This window comes from the organism of the source record quoted next, unplaced genomic scaffold (genome assembly GCF_019419815.1).
Source record: "Pyrus x bretschneideri cultivar Hongxiangsu unplaced genomic scaffold, Pyrus_bretschneideri_v1 Contig7, whole genome shotgun sequence".
In the NCBI taxonomy this organism is placed as follows: Eukaryota; Viridiplantae; Streptophyta; class Magnoliopsida; order Rosales; family Rosaceae; genus Pyrus; species Pyrus x bretschneideri.
In genome coordinates, this window is record NW_025999809.1 from 5766656 (window position 1) to 5786148 (window position 19493).

Genomic DNA, 19493 nt, shown 5'->3' on the forward strand with positions numbered 1-19493 from the left:
TCATCTCCAGCAACCATTGGGCTTCCAAATAGGTATAATCTTGTTCTACAATTTCTTGTCTTCATTTTGGTATATTATGGGTCAAATTGGGTTAAGAAATGATTGAGTTATAGAACTTTGAAAATTGTCCAAACTTTTGGCTAAGAACTCCGGGACACTTAACGGAGTTTTTAACGGAATGACCAAAATAATGGATGGTGAACAATTTCAGGGACCATTTCTTTTGATTTTCAATCTCAGAAACCAAAGTGATGTGTTATGCAAATCTCAATATCAATTTTGGCTAAAAAGCCTTAATAAATTTACTCTTAAATGCTTTGTGATTTGTAAGTAAAGGGTCAATCAATGTTCGCTTTCAAATGTCATTAAGCATTAAGAGGCAAATGGCCAAAATAGAAAAGGAAGCAAGTGGATCCAGGCCAACTTCTTTATCACAATAATTGAAGCAGAAGCAAGTGAATATTCAAACAAAATAAGGGAGAGTGAAATCGAAAGCTAAAAAGTATACCTTCATGGAAGCAACAAAAATGATTTGAGGATCCATATATATATATACGTCTGCCCATTTTTACATAAAACAAAATTTCCAACATATGTCGGCAGAGTTGATGAACCCTAAAACTCAAAGGCCACCCATGTCTTACCCTCAGTAATTTGCAGTAAATAATTACACGCCTTTGTTAATTGTTTGTTATTGATTTTCTCTTTACGACAATCGGAAATTGAGAGAGTGCGTGACAAGTAAAAATGGTGTGTGGATAGCACTACCCTAATATTAAAATACTTGTCTTAATTGAAAAGCACTAATTCAATCTTCAATAGTAATCTCCATGCTTCCCACCATGTTTCTTCTTCATGAGTTGCTTAACAAACATCAAACAAACAACTAGAAACCCAAAAGCTGCCAACCCTCCCACTGCAATTGCCACTGTCCTCTGTGTATGGTGCCTAGACCCTGCAAGTTCATACACCAATTAAGCACGTCATTCGTTTTAAAACACTTTTATTCGTAAGCATTTTTAACTGACCCTAAATGTCAAAAAAAAAAAAAAAAAAAAAAAAGAAAAAGAAAAAGAAGTGGAAAGTGATGGCGTTACTCACAACAGAAGGAAACTTCAGAAACAAGTCTAAAACACCAGACAACCGTCTCTCTCTGTCTCGCTCTCATCCATCGTCATACCGATGCATTATCATCCCAACAGAAATTAAATAATTCAAAGAAATCCCACATCAAATTTTGACTTGCATCACCCAAAAAATTAAATTAAGAAAAACCCCACCTATAAAATCAAAGTGCGTCCGGCCAAAGACAACTTGGAATTCAATACTCGAACATATAAATCAAAGGTCCTAAAGTATAACCCTTGTCAGAGAATGACAAAGAAAAATTCAAAGGACACTGATTTTCAATTTTTCACACCTGCTTTTACTTCCGGCATTTATTTGTTTGTTTTCGTCTTTTTAATTTGTTCAATTCGATGGCTAGAAGAAAATAAAAAACACATGGCAAAAAATAAGTAGTGCGGAAATCATTTCTCAAAATTTATACTTCAAAGAAAAGAAAAAGATTTTTTTTGGTCTCAGACTTTACCTGATGAAGACGCTATGCTTGTCACACCATTGGGGTAAAAGTTGTAGCTGATATAGCACTTCTGAAGATAAATCTGCCCAGAAAATGAACCGTTGCAGTCACTTTTAGCCCTCTGATCAGCAATTTTCACACAATCCCCACAATCCCCACTTCCCAAATTCCCCTCACACTGCCCCAAAATATACACAGACTGATAAGTCCCAGTATAAAACCCAGCACTCCCATTTTTCACCCCATTTTCCACCATCCCAAAAGCCTTGTCCCTCTTGTCTGCAAACCCAGCACTCACCCCGACTTGCCTGATTTTTCCTACAAATTTTAAACAAAAACTGTGTCCCTGGAACCTGTTGAAACCCAGCAACCTCATACCTCAGGTAACACCCACCCAGCTGAACTCTGGCTGCTACTACCTCCCCACATAGTTTATTGGCCAAAGCTGGAATATTTTTGACGCAGAGGTTGCAATCGGATGTGCTGAGGTCTCCCCTGCATTGGTACGTCCCCACGATTGCGGTTTGGCCGTCGCCAAAGGTGCTGGAAAAGTAAGTCTTTTGCGACGATTGGGAGACCAGAGAATCGAACAAAGATTTGAGGTTTTTTTTGTAAGTTCCATTTGGATCTTGGAAGTTTTGGTTTGCACAGCCTTTGTAGATCAAGTTTGTGAGATCAGCAGAAATGGTGGAAAATGGAAAGGAGGCGAGGAGGGTGAAGAAAAACAGAGCAGAGAAAATGGAAGGAGAGGGATTGGAAGTGGGAAAAACCATTTTTGGGATGTGGGGTTTGAAATTTGATCACACCTTGGAAGGTTTAAGAAGGGGTTTGGAGTTTTTTGGAGGGGAGCTTTCGGCGATTTCTGGAGAATTGGGTTTAGTTGAAAACAAGTAAGGAGCTTGGTTTTTTTTGCTATAAAGAGTCCCCCTGGATGTGTTTTTCGTTGGGTTTTTGGACTTTTCGGGCCGGCTGTGTGTTGTGTAGCCTTGCTAGCTTTTGTTACTCTTGGAAAACAAAAGTTATATATGCTCCTTTGAACAATATTTTTTTTTAATTTCTAAATAACGAAAGAGTAGGGAGACTAGCTATTCGGCGAGAGTAGAGTTCAAAGTGTTGCGTACCTTATTTTTGACCGAAGTTCGATATCTCGTTAGTACTCATAGAGTAAGAGTAAACTTATTTAGGCATGCTTTTCGTGTTTTTTTACCGGTTTTAACCATGTTCAGACCTCTCGTAAGTATAAAAGACGTCTTGTCATGAACTTCATTTGGTTAAGACGGTAACCTTAGCTCTTAATAATTCCTTGCTCATGCAGATTGTCTCTTCTCGTCCCTCTTATATGCTTAAAACTATATCCAACGTTTTAGTGGGTATTTGTGTCTTTCTCTTTTAGTTGTGAGTCACTTGCCAAATAGTTTGATTTGGTTCCATAATTGTGCTAGTAGTTAACAAGAGACAGTGTTACTAGCACTATAATATAATAATATTTTTTTATTTGTATGTCTCAAGTTTTATTAGATGATGTACGGATGACGATTTCGATAACTAATTATCAAGCATGATGCAATTTATGACTAAAGAAAGTTCAGATTTTTAAACCTATCTAAACTATTTGATTGAGTTATAAACTTCTAAGCATTGACCTTCATCTCAACCTTCCTTCAAATTTATATATTTTTCCTTTTCTTGTTATGTCCGCCATGGTAAGTTATACTTTCTCTTTTAAAATCCCAACTTACCATTTTGCTCTTCATCGGTCGAAAAATAAAATTTTCCATCTTGGACTTTTTCCGAAATAAAGTTGACCCTAAAGAAAAAAAAAAAAACACATCAGATCACATGGTTCTCACGTGCGATCCCTTCTCCCAAAACCTATATATAAGCACGACTTGAAGAAAGACGAGGTGTTCAAGTAGAACCCCAAAAGCTCGTGGTTGAAAACTAACCCAACACAAGAAACCAAGAAGCACAAACTTACCACTCTCTCTACTTTCTCCTCTCAAATTTTACATCAAGTTCAACAAGTCGCTAGAGGTACTGGTTTCCGAGCATACTGTGTTACTATTTGTCAATGAAGATTTGATTGTTGATTATCAGAAGCAGTTTTTTTTTTTTTTCAAATTACATTGGCAGCAATTGAACCCTAGTCTTAATCTTAACTCAATACCTTGTTCTCTCTCGCTGCTTGGGCTAACCCTAATGGCTTTGGTCGGAACAAGTTTCTGAGTAAGTTATATGTTTGGATATGATTTGATCATTTAGACTAGGGATTTTATATCCTTTTGTGTTTGTGCCCCATGAATTCTTTGAATTTTTTTCTTTTCTTCCAATGATTGATGTTTGTTTTTGGTACTAGAACCCGAATGTTGTTGTTTGTTAATGGTAACTTCTTGGTGAAGATGTTGACGTTTACTTGATTTTTTTGCCCTCTAGTTGCAGAACCTGTTGGTTTTTTTTTTGTTTTTGGTGGCTTGACTTCTTCCCTTCAATCCAAGATACAAAATATGGTATGACAACTCTCAATTGCTTCTGTATTTATCTAGAAGTTGAAAGATTTAGTAACTTTGGACTCTCAAGTGTTGATTGATATTTGGCGAAACCCTAAATTTCCTGTTAATATGTTATGTTTTGTTGTTTGATGGCCTGTTATTTCACAGAAATATAGCTGTAATGCTCAAGGACAACCCTATTTAGTCATCTCCTTGGATCCGGATGAGTCTTCTTCCGATGAAGATATCGATGAGAAATCTGATAATGGGTTCCTACAACTACAGGAGGCAAATAACATCTGCCTTGCAGCTTACAGAGAGGTTATGACATTGGCTATCAACGCAAAAGCTTGGAAGATGGGCCTTCCACCACTCGGTTCAATCGAGGATATACAACAAATGTTCAAGACTCCGCCTTCACCCGGAATGAAAGTAGAATCCTCCGTTGAGCGCGTCATTCTTCCTCTTTCTCCTAGGTTTTTGATAACTACTATGATTGACGTGGTGAGATTTTCTTGAGCCTGTCATGTCATTAAAGTCCTATTTGAGATTGCTTCTAAAAAGGCTTAAAACGCTTTCTTCTAAGTTTGGCAAGAAAACTTAAATGTGCTTCTAGGTCATAGAAGCACTTTCTGATGTTAGGCACAAAAGCACTTATGAGAAGTAGTCCCAAACGGGAACTAATAATCCTAAGTACAAAATCTTTGGTCCCTTTTTCATCACCTCCATTAATCCATACGTGTGTGTGTGTGTGTGTATATATATATGTTGCTTATGTTGTTAGCCCCTCTTTTTTTTCAGGACAAATGGGCTTCAACCTTTTCCCACATTGTTCATCGAGGATGTGTACAAGAACCAACTGGTGTTGTTGGACGTCTATCGGCAATGCACAGAGGACAAGAATCTGGCAACCATATCGATATGACAATTGTAATTATCCCGTTCCCTCGACCAAAAACATGCCTATTCCTTCCATATCGGTTGAATGTGCTAATCTAATGCAAGAATTTAAATTATGCAGGTCAATGCTGAATTTCACTTGCCTACACCATTTGTGCAAAAACAAAAATACCGTTTTGTCAGATTTGTACGGAGCAGTCATGGAAGATACATGGGCTGTAGTTGATCTATCAACTGATTATTTTCAGCAGCATTCACTTGATTCTGCTGCATCGAAAGTGAACTGTCTTCGGAGGCCATCTGGGGTCATTGTCAAGCGCCTCAGGACGTATGAAAATTTATCCGAGGTTAGCACTAAATCAACTGCAACAAGATCTCAATCTAATTATTTTTCCACATATGTAAGGTGATATATAAGAGGATAGGGGTTATGACAATTTCTCTGTGTTCATGCAATGCAGGTTATATGGATTGAAAATATGGAAGTGAAAGATTGCAAAGTTGATGATGATGTGGACGACGATGATATGCAGTCAGGAACAATGAATTCAAACCTAGCATTTGACGCAAAGCACTGGGTTAATATTTTGTCATCAAATCACAGAAGAAGATGTGCCAACCCTAAAATTTCATATATATCTGATCAAGGTAATAGAGTTTTCTTAATCTCAGGTTTAATGTCTAAGCATGGCATTACTATTTGGCCACAAATGCAATTTTGTGTGTTATTTTTAGAATTTGAAATGCAATTTTGGTTCTTATGAATTATTTTCTTCTTATCTTTCAGCAGTGGCTCAAGGGGAGAAGAATGAACTGTCAATAGAAACCTTAATAAAAATTGACTGATTTTGGAATGAAGCTGTTCATATATTCTGCAGTGAAAGTGCATGATACATGGCTGGTTTGATGCGAGGTTCCGACCAAAACGCAGACTGGAATGAACCGTACCCAGCCCTAGTTGTGGATTTTCATCCTAATTAAACCCTAATTTTTACATCATGATTTGAATTTAATTGTAGGGAAACTTTCCCGTTTGTGGTTTTAAAGTTTTGAAGCTACAGTGGTGGTAGAACAAATATAGCTTCTCAAGCAATAGTCGCTTCCTAGTTGCTTTGCAAGAGTGATCACTAAACTATAGACCCTTATAATTGTTGTTTTCTTTTGTTGGAGTTATTGTTATGCCTGATCAAGGTTTTAAAAAGCGCTAGGCGCTAGTTGGGCGGTGAGTAAGAGTCTAGCGCCAATGGACTTAGGTGGGTCCTATGCGGGTTTTTAAATTTTAATTAAGTTAAATTATAACAAAAAATAAAAACATACAAATAAGTAGCTACAATATATTGAATACATAAAATGACACGTGTATTTAGAGTTACTTTACAAGAAAGAAAGTCTATAATTATCGTCCAACCCTTAACCTAAAAAAGTAAAAAATAAAACAATTGAACCGCCTAGAGCCCACCTAAACCACCTAATTGCCACTTAGAGGCTTCACCGATTTTCTAAACGCCTAAGCCTCAATTGAGGTGCCGGCTTTCACTTAGCGCCTAGGCCACTTTTTAGAACAGTGTGCCTAATAAAATGATATTTTCTAAAGTACTACAATTTGAATAAAATGAGATTCAAACTCGACTGCAAAGAGGGCAATAACACAACCTTGATTTGTTGATAAAATGAACATATTTTCAATTAGAAAAACGGACTGACATATATTTCCTTTAATTGCATTTCTTAATGTAATGAAGGTGGAAAATTGCATTATAAATTGGGGATCACAGTTAACTTAAAAGATTAAAACGACTATATAGCACACAAATTTAGTGGCCATTTAAAAAAGACTTTATACGTTCTTTTGCACCTCTTCGTAAAAATGCAAATGAAATTGTAATCATACTAATGCAATCATCGACAAAAGCCCCATTTAGAAAGGTATTCTTTCTAATAGGGATAAAATATTTGATTTAGTTACCAATTAATTAAAAGTTTTACTTCTTGTTATGTGTGAATCAACCATCTAAGAAAGAGTTGCAACAACTTGTGTTTTGAATTTTACCAAAGCTAAGTCACTAAATAAATTCTCAATTAAATATCTCAGACGTTAGCGTACTCGCCCCCAGGACATGACAAGTGTTCTCACAGTTACACATCCGTTGAGAGCAACCCAAGTAATAGGGAGGGTAAAACGGATCAAATTTGTAAAACCCTAATTCTAAACACACTCACACTCTCACTCCTCCCAATTTCTTCAAAAAATGCTGGTAAGCTCGCTACCCATATTTCAAATTTTTGTTTTTCGAAAACAATTTCGGTCCTCGGACCTCTCCGTTTACCAATTTTGCGTTTTTTTTTTGGGGTTTTTCGAAATGTTTTTCCGCTTCTTTACAGTGCGTTTGGGAAACGTTTTCAAGTTCTGGATTCTTGGTTTTCATTTCCATGAATTCCTGGGTACATTGGTTTGGGGTTGTTTTTGTTTTAGGTTTTGAGAATATATTCTGGAAATTTTGTTTGGTTACTGAGAAAATGTAGGTGAAAGAAAATATCTTGTGGTTTCTTACTCTTGTTTTTGGGTTGTTTTCAGGTGTTGGTAGCCTGAATCAAGCTCCAAAGAGGTTTTCTTGGTAAGCTTGTTGTTAGTGCTTTTTTTGCATGCATGTAGATTTTGTTGGTTCAAGTTTTGTTTTTGGGAGCTCTCTCTCTCTCTCTCTCTTCCCTGTGTGTGAGAGAGAGGAGGATAGAGGATAAAGGAGAGAGGAGAGAGAGGTTTCTGTGTTCATATAATATATCTGAACTAATGTTAGTCGTTTGGAACTTCTGATTGATGTATATTTATGATTCGGTTTCATATCGTCTTGCTTTGATTATTTTCTAGTATAGACATGCTATTATTTTTGAAATCTGAAAAGGGGCTGTTTAGTTTATGCTGGGCAGGCTGGGAAGTAAAAATGAAATTTGCATATATGCAACTAGGAAATTATCAGTTAAATCTGTTATCTTTCGTTAGGATTTTAACAACTGTTGTTTGTGTAGCTTTAAGGATATTGGAACATCCAACTGTTGAGTGATATGGTGAAACCTCTGATACTCTTACATCGATTGTATTTTAGTTACAAGGGTGAAGGGTTTGATGGTGCTAGCCTTTTGATTGTGTAATGAACTTGCATATCTGTTTCTTTCAACTCCTATTTGGGCATTTTTCTCAGAAATGTTGGAAAATGTAGGTACATTTTGCATTGGGCAGCTTGTCGAAATAAGTGTGAGCGGATAGTGATGGCGCCAAATCCAAGGGTGAATGCAGCCTTTAAAGCAATGGCAGAGCTTGGTATTAATGAAAAACAGGTCAAACCAGTTTTGAAAAATCTCTTGAGATTATTTGACAAAAACTGGGAACTGATTGAAGAAGAGAATTATAGAGTTCTTGTAGATGCTATATTTGATGCGGAGGATACTCAGGTGTATTTCTTTCCCTTTTGTCAGGCATTCTGTATTCCACTTCCATTCTCTCTCTCTCTCTCTCTCTCTCTCTCCTTACTTATGTCTGTTTGATTTTGATTTATTCTGCTAGGGGGTGGAAGAGAAGAAGGAGAAGAAGAAAAGCAAGAACTATGATGTATGTAATTGAAGATACCTGGTTCTGTCACTTTATTCTTGTTTTTCTCATCCTTGTGGCTATAGTTTCTGACATATCTATGATTACAATCCTGACATATTATGGTCTGTTACCTATCAGGAGGAAGATATGGAAGAAGAGCCTCAGCTGCGTCGTGAACCAGCTCGTCCCTCGAAAAGGATACATTCAAGTGGTGATGAGGGTTCATCACAGAAGAAGAAATCTACAAATACTGATGTATGTACACTTGGCTCCCTTGCTTGTGTCTCACATTCTCACCCGTTTACCTGTATCTGCTAACTTGCCTTGTGGTCTATTATCTAGCCGGAGGATAATATTGGGGAAGAATTGCCACTGCCTCATCAACCTGAACGTCCCCTGAAAAGGTTGCGAAAAACCCATGGGGGTCAACTTTCACCATCCCCAAGTACCTGCAACCCTATGTTGGGTGGGCCTTTATTGATAAGGCCAAAAGTGGAGAAAGATGAGTTACTTACACGGTCACCTGACTCAAGGGCTGAATTGCATCAACCAGTTTCACCCCACCTTAGTAACAAAAATAAGGGCAAGCAACCTGTTGCGTCTAATCCCGTGCCACAGCATGGAAAGCGAATTACTGAGTCAGGCATCGTTCTTTTGCCGAAACATAGGGTTGACAATCATCAATTAATGAAGCCTAAAGATGAGCCCTTCACTGATGACATGGCACAAGATGAGGTTCCTATAGCAGTCATCCTTCCAGGTACTTTGTTCACCTTATAGTATGCCATCATTGATATCTCACCTGATGGATAGTTGGAACCAGGAACGAAAATAAACTACTCTAACCATGAATTAAATATATCTGATTGCCAATTTAACATAAAAAATAATACATAGTAGAACAAACTTTTTGGGTATTATAACACCGGCATAAAACTTCAATAATCTTCTTGTACAATATTTTTTGTTTTGTTCTTTTGCAGATCCCTCGAGTAAAGAAAAACCTCCACTCCAAAATGGTGCAACTGGGGAACAAAATGATCAAGAACCTGTGGCATCCCAGGAGAGAGAAAGTACAAGAAATGATATTGTATCTTCATCTAATGAGAGGAATACGAACTTTGAACTTGCAACCTTAGAAGAGGAATCTTCTAATTTAGAAGTTGCGTCTTCACCCTTAGGAGAGGTAAAGCTTTCATTCATTGCAATTCAGCTATTAGACGACCAGATTTTCATATGCCTAATCTAGATGCCGTCATAAAATTGACGGAGGAAAAATATCTGCATTCATACAAAATCATTGACCCCTACTTTTCTCTAAAGAATATGTTGGGGCTTATGTGTGAGGGCTTCTTGGAACTGGGAACTAATTCCAATGGTGAATCGCAGGATGGATCTATAAGTGCATCACCAAATCTTGATGCATTGAAAAAAACTACTGCTTGGGATTCTGTGCATGGAACTAAGGAAACATTATGCATGCAGCCATGTTCTTTAAATGGGCCTGTTGGTATTGAATGCCCTACTGCTGTTACTGCTCCTGAAATTCCCAGACTACCCTTGTCTCTGAATGGTGTTGGTGAATGCAGACAAGCAGGTGAGAGGGCTGATTCTAATGGTTTTGCTGAGGTTGATAAGGAAGGTGAACTGGAAGACTCTCGTGGTCTGGTTGTTGTACAGCATTGTGATCTACCTCCTGATGATTTAAGGAGTTATCATGACATTGATGACATAACCAAAGGGGAAGAAAGAGTCAAAATACCATGGCTAAATGAAAAAAACAATGAATATCCACCATCCTTCTTCTATATCTCCCGAAGCCTTGTTTTCCAAGATGCTGCTATTAACCTCCGTCTTTCTGGTATTGGGGATGCAAATTGCTGCCCAACTTGCTTTGGTGATTGCCTATCGGCGTCTGTACCTTGTGCTTGTGCATCTCAGACTGAGGGGGATTTTGCTTACACGCAAGAAGGCCTTCTAAGGGATGATTTCCTGGAAGAGTGTATCTCTATGATTCGCAACCCTCAACAGCACCGTCCTTTCTATTGTAAAAGCTGCCCACTTGAAAGAGTTAAGAATGATGATTGTTTAGAACCATGCAAGGGCCACTTAAGGAGGCAATTTATTAAAGAATGCTGGAGTAAGTGTGGCTGCCATAGACAGTGTGGAAATCGAGTGGTCCAGAGAGGCTTAAATTGCAAATTGCAGGTTGGAATCTGTTCAAAGCGATCTTTTTGTTTAATGTTAGTTGATGGAGTGGGGTACTTGTTTTTCTTACTGATGTAAATCTTGTGGATAAATTGTTCATGAGTATTAGTAGTTATATTCTCAAAGATAAATGTCAATACAAAATTTTCTTGTATAAGACTTTTTGTTGGAAGACTTTGTTTGATTTGTGCTGTATTCCAGGTGTTTTTCACTTCTGAAGGAAAAGGATGGGGTCTCCGAACCTTGGAGGACCTGCCAAAAGGTGCCTTTGTGTGTGAGTATGTTGGAGAAGTTTTAACCAGCAAAGAGTTACATGAGAGGAACATTAAAAGCTCCAGAAGTGGCAAACGTCCCTATCCAGTGCGACTGGATGCAAATTGGGCTTCCAAAGCAGATTTGAGGGATAAAGAAGCTCTCTGTTTGGATGCTACAAACTATGGAAATGTTGCTAGGTTTATTAATCACAGGTAATGGCACTTCATTGTTTGTCTGTACTCTCAGTTTAGTCATGTCTTCCATTCATATGATACGTTATGCTCCTTTTACTAAGATATTTACTACTGTGGTGTCTATTTTGCATATTATGCTAGATGTCTGGATGCAAACTTGGTTGAAATCCCAGTTGAAGTGGAGAGCCCAGATCATTGCTACTATCATGTATGGAACCTTTGATCCTTCATTTGTGTAGTTATAGCCATCTACTTTGTTGATGATTTCAGACATAATTCTTCAAGGTACCAAGTATAAATATTGTTATGTCGTCTTGTGCAGCTTGCCTTTTTCACAACAAGAAAAGTAGATGCCTTGGAAGAGCTAACCTGGGTAACAAATTTTATCTTTTAAGTTGTAGCATAATTTGAACGAATTTTTTATGGATCATTTTAAACACTTGGATTAATCATCAATTGAAGAGTTTTATTTATTTATTATTATTTTTTTTAATCATGTGGCAAGTTAAAATGCTGAGAATCTTTGGAGGCTTAGGAAGCTTATTTCTAGGTTTAGTCTTGTATTTATTCAGCGAAGTCTTACTACGATCTTTTGTCAACATAAGCCCACTGTAATTCCATTTTAATCAAATGTTTTCATTTTAATTTCACCAAATTGATGAGTTGTATAAGTATTTTTCTGATTTTAGTTTCATAACTAATTTTGGTAATGGTGCTCGATTGGTTATGGGAATATGTACGTACAATGCTATATCTACAAGTGATCTTCATTACTACTTTTTAGTTCAATTGACTGCTCTAGTTCTTAGAAGTTGTACGGTTAATTGATTTTCGGCAGAACTGTTTATCTATTGACTGTGAAAGGCCTCATTCTCAATAAATTAAAAATGCATAAACGCGAACGGTTGATTGATATGGTTTAGTTAAACATGCCTGATGTGCGAGTACCTACTTCGAACCTACCACCGCACAACAGATAGATATATCTGAATATGGTATGCTGACTTGCGCTTATCCCGAACACAACACTTAACTTCATCCTTTAAAAATGTTCAAGCACAAAGTGATACCTTAATTCATGCTGATCAATTTCCTACTTAGACTGCATTATGTGATGTTATTGTATAATTTTGGTGACAGGGCTCTGGATATGGATATAATATGTATACATGACTCTTTGGATTTATGTGCCCCTCTTAACTGCACTATTTGGGATGTTTTTGCAGGATTATGGGATTGACTTCGACGACCATGATCATCCTGTGAAGGTGTTCCAGTGCCAATGTGGCAGCAAATTCTGCAGGAACATGAAACGTTCAAATAGTAAGTGTATTTTCCATTTGTGTCCCGTGCACCAATATTTGCACATCCCTTGTTTGTTGGTGACGATCATTTTCTTGCCTGGCTTATCTGTGTACATGTTTGATGTGTATTAGTCCGAGTTGAAAGCGTCATCTGGTTTATTAGTCATTGGGGCACTCTTTGATTGTTCTTCTAATCACATGTTGCTTCTGATGCTAACCTTCATTTTCACTTCTACATGCAACAGGATCTAGATCTGGATCAATTGCAAGGTGAACACCGGGAATGTTCGTTAAGTACTTTGTGTCAGGGATCAGCGTGTTGATGGTTGTTGTCTTTGTTCGAACATAAAGGATAGGTGCAAGATCAAGCCGAGGATAGATCTTTTGGATGTTTTTTTGTACAGGGTTTTATACAGATATGGGCAATTTGGTGCCTTTATTCCATTGATGATTTGATGGTACATTTTGGGTCAGACGCTGCCTGCGCGCTGTGTTTGCAGAGGCTAGTGATACTGCTTAAATAACCGTAGTTCTATATGGCTGCTTATTCGGCGATGCTATATAATGCGTTTTTCTTGGTTCTGTTTTGCTTTGCTTTGTGTGAATACAAAATACACATCTGAACAGACTTGTATAGCTTAAGAAACATAGAGGGCCGTCGCACTTCTGTCTAGAAGTGACAGCGAATCCCTGTTTTGAGGTCTCAGGAGGACTTCATACTCGGACCCGGCAGGCATGACGGGTTGAATGCTGCCGGGATTTAGCGGAAAAAGGGTTTTGTAGTACCCTTCCATATTAGCTGTAAAATTGCAAGTTTTCGCAACCTCTGGATTCTGTAGAAAAACACCAATCTCTCTTCAGTACCTGATAAATCTCATGCATATATGCATGAAGGTTGGGATACTCGAGCAGCTTCTTCTTCGTGCATCTGAACAACACATTGTAGAAGAGATCGAATTGGGTTAACGTGGTGAACAAGCAAACATCTGCATGTGTGAGTTCATCTCCACACAAGTATCTCCAACAGCTTAAATGATCTTCGATCGTGTCCATTGTGTCGAAAAACTCGTTCACCACTGTATAGTATGCTTTTTGAGACTGAGCAAACCCACATCTGCAAAATGGGCAGAAAATATAGGAGCAAAATTGGAATTATTGCTTAACGAAAAAGGATACAATCACAAATAAAACCGGTTTCGAACTTCTAATAAAAAATAAAACTTAACCACACTAAACCTCTTATGACCGGTTCAATTCGTGCATATTCCCCAACTCAAGATTGAAATTAAATGCAGACGTTAGTTAAGTGAATTCGTTAGATTAGAGGTTAGAGGAGTTTATAATATCGTATCGTGGAAACAACAAAGAATTAGAGGATTAATTAGTAACTATTGCCTATAAACTCCAATGTTGACATTGCGGTAGATTATGCTATTCCACTTCTTAATCTACAAATCTTAAATGTAAACAGGAAGCACTACGTGTACAAAGGTACAATATATAATACATACAAGTATACATGTAATTACATGTGATGATATGAATCTCACATGATATCGTATACTTGTTTAGTTTTATGGAGTTTTTAACGCTTGTTTCAAGTGTATATCTTTCAATTGAAGCACGCAATACTTGTACTGCAGGTCACCCTTGTTCAGACTTGAACGAAATTCAGATTCAATTTCGAGGAGATTTTTCGACAATGAGGTAATTTTCTGTTTTATCTCTTCCTAGTGATAATATTTGCCAAGATGTGTAATTGTCCCGAGAAAATAATTCTGTTACAGTAAAAAATTCACGCACATTTTGTTTTGCAGATGCTGTGACTGTGCTAATGATATGAAGGAGCGCAATGACTGTAAGTATATTAAATTACACGAACAGTCCTCCCCTCCCCTTTTCTGTTTAAACTTAATGCTTACAAGGAAGTTTTAGAATTAACTCGTAACTTAATTCCAGGTGAACTTGCCGAGAGAAGTTGGTACCTTTACATTTTTCATGTATACGGCTCTCATGTAGCCTGAAGTCGCCCATGTAGCTTGAACTGTTCTGAAACATTTGGTAAGTCATTTATTGCTCCATGCAAATCTGAATAACTGCTCCTTCGTTAGCCATTTATTGCTCTTTATATGAAGTGTTAGACAAATTAAGTTGAAGGAGGCTTAGATTTTATGGAATTACATATATATGTAAGTCGAAATCTAATAAATCGTCCGAAGTTGGAACAAAAGAAAGTCTGAAAGTACAGTAGTGTAGGTATACTTTGTTCAGATATATGCTTCGTAATCACAGTTGTGCTTAATTATTTTTTTTCTTAATCGTATTGGTATCGAAGATCTACACGACACAATTTTGGGTGATCTTTGTGGGGCCTTTTATGATCAACCATGTGATGAAAACGCTGTATGAAGTTCACTGAAATTGACTAATCAGTTTACTATACATTGTTCTTGTAGGTATGGTCGGTGGAAAACTTTAGGCACAAGAGTCGACCTCATTCCACTTATATGCTTCTAGGAAAGTTCGTCATCAAGCTTCCTTTGATTGAAACAGAAGCAAAAAAACAAGAGATAAGAACAATCAACTTTTTTCAAAAGTGCTTTTCTCCCTTCGACTGACACAGCACCTGACGCAAGTTATCAATTCCTTCTCAACTCTGGGACCTATATGACCTAGAATAGTATCAAAGAAAAGTTTAATTGACTGTTGATTGTAACGTTTATCTGCGTCGACCAATGACAATGTGACATGTCCTTGGTGATGCCTGCTAGTGGAAATTGTTCCTTGAAAGTTTATCCGCGTCGACCAGTGACAATGTGACATGTCGATGATGATGCTTGCTAGTGGAATTGTTACTTGAAAGCTTAATCTGTGGCTCTGCCTGTTTTTTAGTTACACCATTCTTGCTGCTGCTTTTTGCTTTCACCCATACGATCTCTCTCTATATAACAGCACAGTCAAAGCTTGAGGAGGAACCACAAATCAGTTTCTAGCATCTCTGGCTGTTGGAAAATCCAGTGTTCGAAGTCATTGAAGAGAATCGCAAGCGCCGGGTCTGAGGTCAAGCTTGTTGGCACTCAAAGAAGTACATCGTCGATGGGTTGTTGCCGCGGTTCATATCTTTTGAGGCAGTTGTTTTGGAAGTTGAAGTCACAATGGAAACAATGTTTGGGACGGAAAAAGTGCTACAACCGGTTCAGCTATGATCTTCAGAGCTACTCTCTGAACTTCGACGACGGTTTTGATGGCCATCACTCATAGTTTCCGTCCTCTCAAAGGAGTAAATTTTACAGAAACCATTTGAATATTGGACACTTTTGTCCTCTTAAGATATGTAGATATATTTTCGATTTACTCGAGTTTATATATTCATGCGACTTAGATTTGCTATGAGAGTTGGCAAATAATAGCATGATTTTTGTTTCATTTTCGACCAATTTTGCTTCCATGCAGCGAAATTAATGTTGAGAAATGATTTTCGTACAGTATAAAAATTGCTATTTCCGTTTTTTTATGAGTGGGGCAAATAGTATTCGTGTTGCCAACATCTTCTACTTTTGATTGTCAAAAAGATAAAGTGGGATTCCACAAAGATGATTTTTGGGGTCCATTGTTCATTGCCATGACCCTTTTGTCTCGGATTCCGATATTGGCACCATTAAAACTCTTTCGGAAGCAAAACTTGTTATAGAATCATTGTTACTTTATTTTTTAGCACAATCTTTTATAATGTTGACATGAGAATTGACATTAAATTGCGGGATGACAAAGAGTCCCTAGAGAGTTACAATTGTAAGAGTGTCTCCTTAGCATTTCTCTTATTTGTTTATCTACATTTTGTTTTGCTAAATGTCTATCTATCAAAACTCCATGCCTTTAGCATCCGTTGATTTTATAGATGTCGAGTAACTAAGGGTGAGACATTAGGCCATCTCCAACCGACTTGAGGGTTAGGGCAAAGGGCTCATGGGCCCCACGAGACAAAAAAGGGCCAAAGGGCCAACCGGCTAGTCTAAGTCAACTAGCCAGCCACCTCCAGGCCGGGCCACAAATTCAAATGCAACGGCTAACTGACATCAACTAGCTGTTATATTTGAATTTTTTTTTTACAATTTTTTTTTTCAAATTCTATTTTTTTCCTATAACTTCCTAAGCCATTAAATAACATTAAGTAATATGAAACAATATTAAATAACATTAAACAACATAAAAAAAAACATTTAACAACATGAAACTTAAACAACATTTTTAAAAACATTTAACAACATAAAACTTAAGTGCCTACTCCATGCTTCTTTTGGCCCAAAGATGTGCAACAAAATCCTGTTGTATGTACTTGTTTGTGGCACGGGAACGTATCATCCTATAGCTTCATGTACTCATTTAAAGAGATACTACCACCTCTTGGATTCAAAGGCAAATTAGGCCCATAATTTTTTTTTTTTTGGCCAAATTTTTTAAAAGAAACATTAAAAAATTCTCATTTTTTCCTATAAATTTAAGTTGTTGTAATTTTTAAATTTAACTTGTAATTTTTAAATTTAGCCTATAGTTTTTAAATTTAAGTTATTGTAATTTTTAAATTTAAGTTAGTGTAGTTTTTAAATTTAAATAATAATTTATGTTTGGCCCTATGGCCCTCGGTTGGAGATGGTTTTCTATCACATGGCTATGGTTGGCCTATAATCCTCTGGCCCCTCAGTTGGAGATGGTAAGAAGTATGACCCTGCACTGTTCATTAAAATATTAATTTCTTGGAGGGCTATATGGCTCAAATGAGCCATCTGGCCCTCTTTCGGTTGGAAATGGCCTCTCCAATTGATCTGGCTAGAGGGCCGAAGATAGCCCGAAATGACATGAAAACCATCTCCAATTGAGGGCTAGGCCAAAGGGCTTGTGGGCCCCATCGGGCCAAAAAAGAACAAACAGGCCAGCTGTGACATCCCACATCGCCCAAGGGTGTGATCCTTATATGTTTATTCCCATCTCTACCTAGCACGAGGTCTTTTGGGTGCTCACTGGCTTCGGGTTTCGTAGGAACTCCGAAGTTAAGCGAGAAGGGGGCTAGAGCAATCCCATGATGGGTGACTCACTGAGAAGTTGCTCGTGAGTTCCCAAAAAGAAAACTGTGAGGGAATGGTAAGCCCAAAGCAGACAATATCGTGCTACAGTGGTGGAGCGGGCTCAGGAAGTGATCCGCCTCGGGCCGGAATGTGACAATTTGGTATCAGAACTTAACCCTGGTCGTGGTGTGCTGACGAGGACGTAGGGCCCCTAAGAGGGGGTGGATTGTGACATCCCACATTGCCCAGAGATGTGATCCTTAAATGTATATTCTCATTCCTACTTAACACGAGGCATTTTGGGAGCTCACTGGCTTCGGGTTCCGTATGAACTCCGAAGTTAAGCGAGAAGGGGGTTAGAGCAATCCCATGATGGGTGATCCACTGGGAAGTTGCTCGTGAGTTCCCAAAAATAAAATCGTGAGGGAATGGTAAGCTCAAAGCGGACAATATCGTGCTACGGTGGTGGAGTGAGCCTGGGAAGTGGTCCCTCCCGGGTTGGGATGTGACACCAGCCGGCCGGCCCAAAAGAGCCAGGCAACTAGCCACGGGCTAGCCTAAATATTTGAACCAACGACTACCTGGCGTCAGCTAGCAACGGCTAGCTGATGTCATGTTGATGTTAGGTGACCGTTGGATTTGAAATTTTTTTTTTTTAAAAAGTTCCCCCTTTTTTTTTTTCTTCCTATAAATACCTATTTCTCACATAATTTTCACTCTTCCATACTATCTTACTTCATTTCATTTCAATTCTTCACATTCCATTTTCTTACCTCTTCCAATAATCTTTCCTTCAAAATTTTCAATAATTTTCAAATGATCACATTTGCATTGAAAGGTAGGGCTTGGACCCGAAAAGAAGATGAAACTCTTTGCAAGGCTTAGGCCATCTCCAACTGAGGGCTGGCTAGATGGCTCGTTTTAGCCCTCTAACCCTCAAAGATATTAATATTTTAATGAACAGTACATGACAATATTTGCCTCCATCTCCAATCGAGGGCCAAAGGGTCATAGGGCTCGTTCTAGCCCTATCACAAAAAACCGTCTCTAACCGAGGGCCAAAGAGCTAAACATAATTTATTATTTAAAACCTACAACTAAAATTCAAATCCAACGGCTAAGTGACGTCATCATGTAGGTTAATGTTATTTAAAGTTGTTTAATGTTTTTTTTTTCATGTTACTTAATTTAATTTAATATTGTATAATGGCTTAGGAAGTTATAGGGAAAAAATAGAATTAAAAAAAAAATATGAAACAAATTTTGTAAAATAGAAGTTATAGAAAAAAATAGAATTTAAAAATAGAAGTTATAGGAAAAAAATTTTGTAATAAAAAAAAATCCAAAATAACCGCTAGCTGACGTCAGCTAGCCGTTGCATTTGAAAATTTGGCCTAGCATTCTTGTCGGATATAACCGACAGGAATATTCATATTCCTATCGGTTATATCCGACATGAATGCTCACATTTTTGGCCAGCCTGGGGCTAATTGGCTGGCTGGATTAGGCTAGCCTTTTGGCCTTTTCAGATTCCGTGCGGCCCACGAGCCCTCTGGCCTAGCTTTCGGTTGGAGACGGTTTTTGGGCGTTTTTCGGTCCTCTGGCGCTCTGGACCCTTTGGGAATGAGAGTTCTCAAACAAGTGAAGGTGTTCTGATTTGTACGTCAAATTATAAGTTCTACGAAGGCATCATTCCACTGAATAGCCGAAACAACGAGAGTTTTTTTTCAAGATGGAAGAAACATCTTCATCCAAGTTTGAATAAATGGCATCAATCACTGTTAAAGGCCACAAGTAGACATGAAAGCGGTGTCAATTACTACGACGAAGTAAATGTTTTCACAATTTATTTTAAATATTTAATTATATTACATTTAATTTCATAAACTAATTTCCTTTAATTTTTGTAATT

The 19493-nt window shown here is 37.8% G+C and overlaps 2 protein-coding genes and 2 long non-coding RNA genes across 5 annotated transcripts; 3 read left to right on the forward strand and 1 right to left on the reverse strand.

Moving 5' to 3' along the window:
- Positions 1 to 516: 516 nt before the first annotated feature.
- Positions 517 to 2541, reverse strand: LOC103959751 (plasmodesmata-located protein 1). The gene is given in 3 exon segments (XM_009372113.3): positions 517 to 955; positions 1592 to 1883; positions 1885 to 2541. Coding segments are annotated over 3 exon segments (903 nt in total). The 5' UTR covers positions 2356 to 2541; the 3' UTR covers positions 517 to 815.
- A 509-nt stretch (positions 2542 to 3050) lies between these two features.
- On the forward strand, positions 3051 to 6089 carry LOC125472608. Of its 2 annotated transcripts, none has more exons than XR_007254526.1 (7): positions 3051 to 3616; positions 4016 to 4089; positions 4240 to 4575; positions 4873 to 5001; positions 5093 to 5318; positions 5433 to 5619; positions 5759 to 6089. It is a non-coding gene; the product is annotated as an uncharacterized LOC125472608 (long non-coding RNA). The 2 variants fall into 2 exon arrangements; XR_007254525.1 differs by having other exon boundaries at positions 5762 to 6089.
- Positions 6090 to 7099: 1010 nt separating this feature from the next.
- Positions 7100 to 13098, forward strand: LOC125472511 (probable inactive histone-lysine N-methyltransferase SUVR2). The gene is made up of 13 exons (XM_048574109.1): positions 7100 to 7226; positions 7547 to 7586; positions 8187 to 8418; positions 8531 to 8575; positions 8696 to 8812; positions 8900 to 9317; positions 9541 to 9743; positions 9947 to 10765; positions 10967 to 11232; positions 11356 to 11422; positions 11537 to 11587; positions 12441 to 12537; positions 12764 to 13098. The coding sequence occupies exons 3-13, from the start codon at positions 8236 to 8238 to the stop codon at positions 12790 to 12792; spliced, it is 2295 nt and encodes a 764-aa protein (XP_048430066.1). The 5' UTR covers positions 7100 to 7226; positions 7547 to 7586; positions 8187 to 8235; the 3' UTR covers positions 12793 to 13098.
- A 1017-nt stretch (positions 13099 to 14115) lies between these two features.
- LOC125472504 lies at positions 14116 to 16031 on the forward strand. Its single transcript, XR_007254469.1, has 2 exons — positions 14116 to 14579; positions 14975 to 16031. It is a non-coding gene; the product is annotated as an uncharacterized LOC125472504 (long non-coding RNA).
- Positions 16032 to 19493: the final 3462 nt, after the last annotated feature.

Excerpts from the sequence above, each read along its gene's own strand:
- LOC125472511 (XM_048574109.1), top strand. The coding sequence starts at position 8,236 with ATGGCGCCAAATCCAAGGGTGAATGCAGCCTTTAAAGCAATGGCAGAG. Across the intron at positions 8,576-8,695 it reads AGAAAAGCAAGAACTATGAT|GAGGAAGATATGGAAGAAGA; the intron begins GTATGTAATTGA and ends GTTACCTATCAG. Across the intron at positions 12,538-12,763 it reads GAACATGAAACGTTCAAATA|GATCTAGATCTGGATCAATT; the intron begins GTAAGTGTATTT and ends TACATGCAACAG.